Below are 11,136 nucleotides of genomic sequence, written 5' to 3'. Positions count from 1 at the left end.
ATCACTACAGTATGATTTTTCTCATGTTTTTAAAGAACACACATATTAAACTCAGAGTTTCTCTATAGGATGTCTTATTTTACATATTTGGAGATGATTGGGAAAAAGGATTCAGGACAGATTCCATTCACATGTATCTCTCCAGTATGTGTTCTTTTATGCTATTGAAGATGATTGTGACATGCAAAGTCCTTACCACATTGATGGCATTCATAGGGTTTATTGCCAGTATGTGTTCTTTTATGATTTTGAAGAGCACAGTTGTGAGCAAAGACCTTAGCTCATTGATTACATTCAAAGGTTTTCTCTCCAGTATGTGTTCTTTTATGCCTTTGAAGATGACTGTATTGAGCAAAGGCCTTATCACACTGATTACATTCATAGGGTTTCTCTCCAGTATGTGTTCTTTTGTGCCTTTGAAGATGACTGTGTTCAGCAAAGGCCTTACCACACTGATTACATTCATAGGGTTTCTCTCCAGTATGTGTTCTTTTATGCATTTGAAGAGTACCACGTTGAGCAAAGGCCTTATCACACTGATTACATTCATAGGGTTTCTCTCCAGTATGTGTTCTTTTATGCATTGGAAGAGTACCACGTTGAGCAAAGGCCTTATCACACTGATTACATTCATAGGGTTTCTCTCCAGTATGTGTTCTTTTATGGTATTGAAGGTGACTATGACGTGCAAAGGCCTTACCACACTGATTACATTCATAGGGTTTCTCTCCAGTATGTGTTCTTTTATGGTATTGAAGGTGACTAAGATGTGCAAAGGCCTTACCACACTGATTACATTCATAGGGTTTCTCTCCAGTATGTGTTCTTTTATGGTATTGAAGGTGACAAAGATGTGCAAAGGCCTTACCACACTGATTACATTCATAGGGTTTCTCTCCAGTATGTGTTCTTTTATGCATTTGAAGAGTACCGCGTTGAGGAAAGGCCTTACCACACTGATTACATTCATAGGGTTTCTCTCCAGTATGTGTTCTTTTATGCTTTTGAAGATTACTCTGATCTGCAAAGGCCTTACCACACTGATTACATTCATAGGGTTTCTCTCCAGTATGTGTTCTTTTATGGTATTGAAGGTGACAAAGATGTGCAAAGGCCTTACCACACTGATTACATTCATAGGGTTTCTCTCCAGTATGTGTTCTTTTATGCATTTGAAGAGTACCGCGTTGAGGAAAGGCCTTACCACACTGATTACATTCATAGGGTTTCTCTCCAGTATGTGTTCTTTTATGCTTTTGAAGATTACTCTGATCTGCAAAGGCCTTACCACACTGATTACATTCATAGGGTTTCTCTCCAGTATGTGTTCTTTTATGCTTTTGAAGAGTACCGCGTTGAGCAAAGGCCTTACCACACTGATTACATTCATAGGGTTTCTCTCCAGTATGTGTTCTTTTATGCATTTGAAGAGTACTAGGTCGAGCAAAGGCCTTACCACACTGATGACATTCACAGGGTTTCTCTCCAGTATGTGTTCTTTTATGGTATTGAAGGTGACAAAGATGTGCAAAGGCCTTACCACACTGATTACATTCATAGGGTTTCTCTCCAGTATGTGTTCTTTTATGCATTTGAAGAGTACCGCGTTGAGGAAAGGCCTTACCACACTGATTACATTCATAGGGTTTCTCTCCAGTATGTGTTCTTTTATGCTTTTGAAGATTACTCTGATCTGCAAAGGCCTTACCACACTGATTACATTCATAGGGCTTCTCTCCATTATGTGTTCGTTTATGCCTTTGAAGAGTACCACGTTGAGCAAAGGCCTTACCACACTGATTACATTCATAGGGTTTCTCTCCAGTATGTGTTCTTTTGTGCCTTTGAAGATGACCTTGTTGAGCAAAGGCCTTACCACACTGATTACATTCATAGGGTTTCTCTCCAGTATGTGTTCTTTTGTGCCTTTGAAGATGACCTTGTTGAGCAAAGGCCTTACCACACTGATTACATTCATAGGGTTTCTCTCCAGTATGTGCTCTTTTATTCTTTTGAAGATGACTGTGATCAGCAAAGGCCTTACCAAGCAGATTAAGTTCATATGATTTTTCTTCATTATGTGTTCTTTTATGACTTTGATGAGTTTCATAAAGAACAAAGTCTTTATCATCTTGACTATATTCATAGAGTTTCTCTCCAGTGTGTGTTCTTTCATGCATTTGATGATGACTGTGATAATCAAAGGCTTTACCATATTGCTTAATTTCACAGCATTTTTCTCTGGTATGTGTTTTTTCATTCCTTAGAAGGTGAGTGTCAGAAGACAAGGCTTTAGCACAGTGAGAACATACTGAAAATTTCTCTCCAATTTGATTTCTTTCAATCCTGCAAGGATAATTTACACACGTAAAAGCTTTACCACATTCAATACACTGTTGAACCTCAGATCTGTATGAATTAATTTCATAATTTGTTCCAATTGTAAAAATGAATCAAATATTAATGTCTTATAACTTCATTTAAAATCATGTTTTCTTCTTTTATTAGGAAAAATATTTGTGATGATAAATTCCTTTGCGTCATGGTTTACCATTTCATCTATACCTATCCCTATATTTTTTCTATGATATTTTTCACATTTTTAAAAAAAACTCCATACACTGAGTGCCTTACAAACTTTACTGCATTCATAAATTTTACTATGAATCATTATACATTGGCTAAGTGAACTAAGACACCAAGAAGTATTGGCAGACTTAGAACTCTTTGGGCTTTTTTGTAATGTGAAGTTGTTTATGTATTAACAATCATGGTAGAAAACCAATTACTGTATACTTGGACTTAATTGAACAAGTATACTCTCTATGGGAACTACAGTTTATCTTCTATTTGTTCTTAATGAGATGTATGCTATATCTTTCCATATCCATATTCTCATATGCTTGTATCAAGGGGAACATATGATATACATAGTAAAGGAAGAATAGTAAATAAAAGATTTCCACATTGAATCCTCATGGTTTCACTTGCTGTTCCTCATAGACTTGTGGTATAGATATTAAGGTTTCTCCACAACAACTGCCCCTTGACCCTTGACTCTAATTGCCACTTTCACTAAACTTAGCAAGTCACAAAAAGTATATGAGTAATCCAAGTCTTACCATGAGCTATTGATTTAGGAGAAAGTTTGCAGCTACACTCATCACTGAAATGTGTATACAGTTTTTGTCATGAGTAGCAAGAAAGAAATGGACTGACAGATCGACTACATAGCTCTCACGTTGCTATGATTCAAATGGTGATATCTGTTGAGTCATTGCTTCCTTGACTTTTTCTTAAATGAATGCCTTGCAAATGCAATTCACATATGAGAAATTGAGGAATATGGATTTGTGAGAATTTAATAACCATCAATGCATTTAAAGGTGTGCTTATTTACACTGTTGCTTCTGATTAATTGTTCCAGGACATATTACAAACTCATCCGAGGCACATTGTTATAAACTTGCACAGGAAAATTACCTTTCAGGTCTTCTAGAACATTGACTATGTTCTTCAGTGTTACAGTCCTCCAAAATGTACCCTGAAATACAGTACCAGAATATGTATGTTATATTACTTAATATTGTACAACAATTAGCTCATTATCTTAAGTGCACCTAACAACTATGATTGTATTATTCATCTCATTTTCTTCTTTCTAAATCAAATTACAGAACAACATTATAAGGCAAGGAAAGGTTGTCTCCATATTTTGAAACATGAAGGAAATTCATTTTTACCTATAGTAGTGAGGTTCCTGTAGGTCTCCAGCATCACATCTTTGTAGAGATTTTTCTGGGAAGGACTCAGCAAATCCCACTCTTCCTGAGTGAAGTTGATATGTAGATCATCATAGGTCACTGCCTTCAAAAATATACCACACATGTATACAATGTAAGCATGACAGTGACATCATTGGAAATGCATACTTCTTTGAAAGTACAGTTGTATGATTCTGGTGCTCCCCATTCTTATTCTGTGATATAGTCAGTTACTTTAGAAGTAAATTGAAAAGGAGAGTCAATTCTGTCATTTCTATACACTTTGAATGGGATTTCACCTTATAAGAACAATATCTATTAACAGGGTGAGACAAGAAAAAAGATCAACAGTAAATTATATGCATGAGAAAATTGTATGAAAAATTACTCATTATAGAAAGAAAAAAAGATACACAAATGTGTGAATTGGTGTATTGTGCCTTTAACCACAACACTCAGAAAACAGAGGTGGGTATATTTGTCTCTGAGTTGAATGCCAGTCAAGTCTATGCAATCAGGTCCAGGAGAGGTGGCAGTACAGACTCTGTCTCCATTGCAAGCCTCAATGTTACAAACAATGGGATAGAAAAACTAACAGGCTTTTATTGAAGTTTCTACAAAGAGTTGTTTTCTCTCCAGTTCTGTAGTCTTCTTCCAGACCCTGAAGTATCCTAATATAAACTGCAATACCAATAACATTTTGAAGAAAAACAACTTCCTGTATAAAACAGTTACAAGTGGACAGATGAAAACAGTAGAAATATAAATGTTGGTCGTAAATTATCAACACAGACCTGGAGAGAGGGCAGATTAATTCAGCACTCTTGCTGATCTTGAATGGAGATGGACAAATTTGCCTGTCCTTACATGGGGATTACAACTATCCATTTTTCCAGGGTCAGGATTTCTGATATCCTTTGATCACTCTCATGGTACATATCCATGCAGGCATATAAAACAGTCATATTGATTTAAAAAATCAAAGCAAGCATAACAAGCAAGAAGATGTTCATACAACTGTAATTTAATAACTAAAAATACTCAGGCAGTATTAATGCTATCAATCCATGGGATGGCATCCTGGGAATCAGAGAGATACCCTCTGTCAAATTTTTTTTAAAGATTTATTTATTTATTATGTATACAACATTCTGCCTCCATGTATGCCCGCACGCCAGAGGAGGGTGCCAGATCTCAGTACAGATGGTTGTGAGCCACCATGTGGTTGCTGGGAATTGAACTCAGGACCTCTGGAAGAGCAGCCAATGCTCTTAACCTCTGAGCCATCTCTCCAGCCCCCTCTGTCAAATTTTAAAATTCAAGATAAGCATGAAGCTCAGCACAGCAGCATATACTTGACATAAAAAATACCTGCATTCCAAGGCCATCATCCAATAACATAGAAACAAATAGAGCCAGGAATGATGCCTCCCTTTAGTTTCAGGAATTTAGAGCCACACAATTACTTAGATAAGCAAAAAAAAAAAAAAAAAAAAAAAAAAAAAAACAATTAAAACAGCAGGTTACCAAACTCTTGTGCACTGAATAACAACTGTTTCTGCTCTTTCTTATGTGATTTAGAGATCGAACCTATAATGATGGTAATAGCATTTCAGTATAAGTAGGAAGTTGGCTGATTAATGTCAAGCACAACACAGTATATAAATGTCAGGAAATTACTTTAGGGTATTGAAACTCATAGCATACAATGAGGAATTTCATCTAGAAAGGCTTCTCCTACTAAAGATCCACAGAAAATTGAAATAAAACCAATAAAGAGAGAAAGTTCTTCAAACACATGATGTTTTCTGGGGGGTTGTTCATTCAATCAAGGACATTCTGAACCCAGTCACTACTGGTCCATGGTCAACAACTGAAAGAAATCATTTCATCACATCAAAGCTTCACATTTAATGATCCTTAAAGGACTCTTAGAAGAAATGCAATACTAGCTCAGAAATGAGAAATAGATGTTTATTTATTAGGGATAGACTCACAAATCAGAATCCTATGCTTGAACTGAGTTCAGAAACTGAATCATGCAGCCAGAAAAGAGGCTGGACTCATGCTCTATACTGGCATATATAGTATAAGAGGCCACGCCCCAGTGGTCAGGAAACCACTGGATGTAAAACTTCCTACAGCACATTCTCCTTTTGTTTAAATAAGAGAGTTCTAAGCCCAATACACAATTATATACAATAAATAAGAACAATATATTCATTAATTATCCTATCCTAACTAGTTTATGTCTTGTATAATAACTTGGCCAAGTCATGAGAGGAAAGTAACTTCAACTATCTAGTCTTTAACCCCATCAAAGATCCAAGAAGGGAAATAATATTACTTGAGTAAGCAAGAAGTGCAATCTAGCAACTTTCAAAATGTGCAACAAATTACAGAGACAACTGGCTCCCTGGGCAATCATCCAAAGTCTCATTTGCAATGTTGAAGCAACCAACTTTGGCAAAGACCTAGAATAACTGACTGACCACTTAAGGAGGTAGGAAATTTTTAAGAATCATCTTATCCTGTCTTGGCAAGATTTAACAGTCCTGCTTATCCATTTTTGGATATCATGTATTTTGTCAGTAGTTGAGATATGAACATGTCTTTGCCTAAAGGCCAGTTTTGCCAAGAAGAAAACAAGCTCCAAGTAAAATGACTGGTGCTCAACATTCTCTGGGGAATAGATCCGTGCTACCAGGAGCAATTGTGTCTCACTTCAACAGTACCCTAAGTTATTTAAATGTCATATTCTACAGCTCTTTGAAGTGGTTGAAGATTATTTATCTATGCAGAATATAATCTCTACTTATCTAAAAAACCTGACTAGTCTAACTATAAGTATGACAAACATAGATGACTATTGATCTATAATTCTCAATACCTATATAATTTAAAGACTAAGACTTCATATGAGAATATTATACAATAAACAACTGTGCAACAAATGAAGACAATGAATTCAAAATGTAAACAATGTATAAGTATCTTTATCAGAGGTAGAAATGTACATTGCAAAATGATAAATATATTTCAATATATAAAAATGTTTGAAGCAGAGGTAGAAACATGGATGCATTCAATATTCAATATAATTGAACATTGTATCAATGTACAACAATCTATACCAATGTAATTGCCTGTAAATTATAACTCACAAGCATTCACTCTATTACTCACTATTATTAGTGTGAGTAAGCTCCCACTATTCTATTATGCCATCCAATTTTCCCTTTTTTTTTCAAAGAGATTATTGAGCCTATAAAATTTCCCTTCCAACCCACAACCCTATACCAATTATTATCAACCCTTCAATGATGTCCCTAACCCTGAGGACAACCTTTGTTGGGAGAGGGGATGTCATCTTTTAGAATTACTTCCAGCAGTCATGGGGGTGATATTCTTTCTATGGGAGCCTATGAAAGTAAAATGATGGTTAGGTTCCAAGTTTACTATCTGGTATAATTGCAAATAGTCTCTGAGTACTTGGTAGGGTTATTCTGACTTCCTATTGGGAGGTCTGCCCAGAACGTTGTAAAAAAGTGCACCACTTCAGCTAAACAAGTTGGAGCCATCTTGATGAGCTGCTAGGCAAAACAGGTCTAGTAGTAGTGCTATCATCATCAAGATGTAATATCAAACAGGTTGAGTTGCTGTTCCTGGAAACTTCAAAAATTACTGCAGGAAAATTCATTGTTCATTGCGGAAAACTTAAACTTTATTTATATAGACATATGCAGACATATATATTCAATGACATGTACAATAGAGACAAAAATTAGATATGAAGAAAAGTAAAATTTTTTTCTAAATTCTTTTTTTCTTTCTGTCCCATATTATGGCTCTTAACAGGAGACAGAATCTCTGATTTTTATTTTAACAACATGCTTGGATTTATAGAGGGACAGAGCCAGTGTCAAACTCCAAAGCCAACTCTATAGATTCATAAATATACATCCACCTACAAAAGGCACCCAATGAAATGAGGATAAAAGTGTAGATTATTGATTCTGCTCTTGTTGCGGGAGGTCCTCCCGCTCCTCCAGCCTATAGCTGCTGAGATACCTGCCCATTGGGGCGTGGTCTCTCTCCCTTTAAAAAAGCGGCCACTTCCCTCTCGTCTCTCTCTTCACTTCCTACTCCACTCGTGACTAGACTCCCTTCCTGGTTGCATAGAGGGCTGTTGCCTGGGACAGTGATCTGTAAGTTTTTTCCCCTTTAAATAAATACCACCCTATTAATCATAATTCCAAACTGGTGTGGCATTGTTTGTGACTTACGCCTTCATGATCTAAAAAGAATAAAGGGGCATATATATGTATTCTGATAAGATAAAAGGGTGGATCATTAAAATTAATTTTAAAAAGTAACTACTGATTTATGTATTTTACATTGATATAGATATGGATGCTTCCTTTTGATACTAATTTGACATTATTTTTTGTTAAAACATAATGTCTATAATTTTATATTCTTACTCAAGATATTTACCTAACACAACTCACTTAAACATGTAATGAAAATATCTAGTCCTTGAAAGTTATTATTATCAGCTAGAATATGAAGTACTGCATGTTAGTACATGTTATTGCAATTGAAATTATATTCAAGTTAGGTAGGTTTTCAACATTATACAGAATTTTATTAGCTGATTCATATGTACATACATTAGAGAAAATGTTTGAAGAAGTAGAGCAAACTTTGTCTCATTGGGGATTACAAATTACTTCTGAAAATATACAAAAAATATACAAAAAAATATAAAAAAAATCATTCTAAGTGAGGTAAGCCAGACACAAATGACAGTGGTGTGAACTCCCTTATACATTAATATTAGTTGTAAAGGGTAATCATGCTACAACCCACAGACACAGAGAGGTTAGTTAACAACAAAGGCTCAAGCGGGGATACATGGATCTCCCTCAAAAGGGAAACTAGAATAGGTCTTCTTCTGGATTGATGGGGGTAGGTGGGGATGGGTATAGGAGAAAGCAGGATCAGGAGAGTTGGATGTAGTGAGAATGAAGAAAGTCTACAGGAATTGGAGAACATTTGGAAGTTGGTATGGTACCTAGTACAGTAAATACTCATTAGATTGTGTGAAAATGCCCCTAGCAAGGACTTGTAGGAAAGGGGAATAAGAAGCCTGTGGAGCCTTCTCTAAGCAGGCAAAGTTTTCTATGTTGGGACTGGGACACCAACCCAGCAACAGTATCTTCAATCTACAACTCGTCCTGCTTGCAAGATATATTGAGTTACTTGTTCTTAGAACTTGTAGGAGTAAACAACAAATAACTCGTGAAACTTCAGGCCCATTCCATTAGAGGGAGACAATGCCCATACTAATTGGATGTCCAAGACCTGAGCTCACTACACTACAGGTCTATGATAGAGCCAAACAAGATAGGAAAAAAGTCCAAGAAATGATTTTTCATGATATTCTCCTATTCTCATAGAATGGTGCCTCAGCCAATTGTTATCAGACTGGCCTATTCCAGGAACTGAAAGCACCAGGAGCAGACATGGGCATTCAAACAATAAGAGGAGCTAAGGAGACCCTGCTGGCAATGGGGAGGAAGTACCATAGCAACCACCTCCCACCTTGGTTGAGGACACTAGGTTAACACAGCCCACAGAATCAACTAAGCTGGAGTTATTAGTGCTCAAAGAGACTCGTGATCTTATAGGGGCCTGTGCTAAAAGCTTTGCATATACATTATCAGTACATACTTTGGTGTTTTGTGGGACCTGTAATACTGGGTGTGTATATGTGGGGTGTACTTTAACTCATTTGATAGTTCTTGAGACCCCTTTCCTCATACGGGGTTTTTATATTCAGGCTTGATATGGATTCTGCCTAGTCTTTATTTAACTTGTTGTTCCATGTATATGGGGGTTCCCATGGAGGGGAGGCTGAGGCTGAGGATAAATTAGATTAAGAGAAATGAAGACAGACTCATAGGTTAAATTGAGAGGATGAAAGGTCAGTAGGAAACAGCCCGAGTTTATTTCTCAGCCAGCATATACACTAAACACAGTCAAAAGGCAGATCAAAAGCAGTACAGTCAGCTCCCCACCTCCCTGCACTGTGCTTGGAGGCAGCTCAAACCTGTGCATTATCTGATTCAGCTAAGTAGCTTCTAATCACTAACAAAAAGTGCCTCTGGATGGCCTACACTAGCACAATCTTAAAAGAAAAAAAATGAGCTCTTTCAGCTGGGCAAAATGCTTTTTCTGTTGAGAAACGCAGATGTTACTCACAGCCCTCAAGGTTACTGGAAGAAGCACAGCAGGCATGCTTGAACTCAAAGGCTTTTTTAAGTCTGAAATGATTCCAGATGGAATCTGAGTCACACATGGGCTCCCACATTGGACTGGGAATTTTATAGAGCTAAGAACTAGGGGCTGGATGCTGTGCTTCTCTGATCTTTCAGCTTTCATCCCTACTCTCTGACTACAGGGTTTATAAATAAGATCAATTTGCACAACACCTAAAAACTAATTTTTAAAAAAGGGGTTCTTCTTAATTCCTATTCATGATTTTGGGTCTAAATCTCTACTAGCAAGTAACTAACAATTAAGTTTTTGAATTCTGTATGTAAATAATAAACTATGCTCTTTTAACCTCTTTGAGCTTTACTACATACAGCACTTAAAAGGTTTTCTATAGTAAACCACGATCATTCTTAACAGTGACCATTAAAATCTTGGGGCCCCACACCATTGATTCCTCCTAGAGTGTGGTAATGCCACTAAACTGTCTGCTCCCCCCCCAAAGGTCAACTTTGGGCTATGAATTATTCAGGAAATTTCCAAGATTACTATCTAAGATGGTCCTCATGCACTACACTAGCCAGAACTTGAGATAATTCCTCCACTTTCCCATTACACAAAGACTGGACAAGAGATAATACAGGCAATTCTCCCATGAATTGAAATTATCTTAGGTTTATTTCAGGGACCCTTATAGATAGATACCATTGCCCACAGACAACAAAAAATAATTTCAAAAGCATGGTTCCCATATTCCCAAGTGTTGGGGTAAGCAGTTTGGTCATCCATTAGGTCATGATTTATGTCATCATTGAGGTGGCGGTGGTAACAGGTTACTACGGGTTACGGTAAAAAATATAAACAAAGAAGATTATATTCAGTTATCTTGTTCTGAGAAGAAAAAGGGAAGGTATAGAAATTATAGGATAAATGATGGATTACTAAATTGGCTTTAAATCAAAACCAACTATTTTTATTAAATATTTTACATTATGATAGGTTTTAGTATATTAATACATGTTTGAGAATATTTTTGTTATACTGTATATATTTCTAATCTTGTTTAACATATTTTTGTATATTTATGCAAATT

General features: G+C 36.4%; 1 protein-coding gene across 1 annotated transcript; it reads right to left on the bottom strand.

Annotated features, from left to right (window-relative positions):
- Positions 1-281: 281 nt before the first annotated feature.
- LOC121434561 (zinc finger protein 431-like) lies at positions 282-3,777 on the bottom strand. Its single transcript, XM_041633504.1, has 3 exons — positions 3,744-3,777; positions 3,484-3,544; positions 282-2,262 (listed from the first exon to the last, which is right to left on the bottom strand). Exons 1-3 carry the CDS (start codon positions 3,775-3,777, stop codon positions 282-284), a joined length of 2,076 nt encoding a protein of 691 aa, XP_041489438.1.
- Between the last annotated feature and the right edge of the window lie 7,359 nt (positions 3,778-11,136).

The sequence above is a fragment of the Microtus oregoni genome, unplaced genomic scaffold (genome assembly GCF_018167655.1).
Source record: "Microtus oregoni isolate MIOR12 unplaced genomic scaffold, Mior012 000044F_000, whole genome shotgun sequence".
NCBI lineage: Eukaryota > Metazoa > Chordata > Mammalia > Rodentia > Cricetidae > Microtus > Microtus oregoni.
This window is presented reverse-complemented; position numbering and strand designations above follow the sequence as displayed.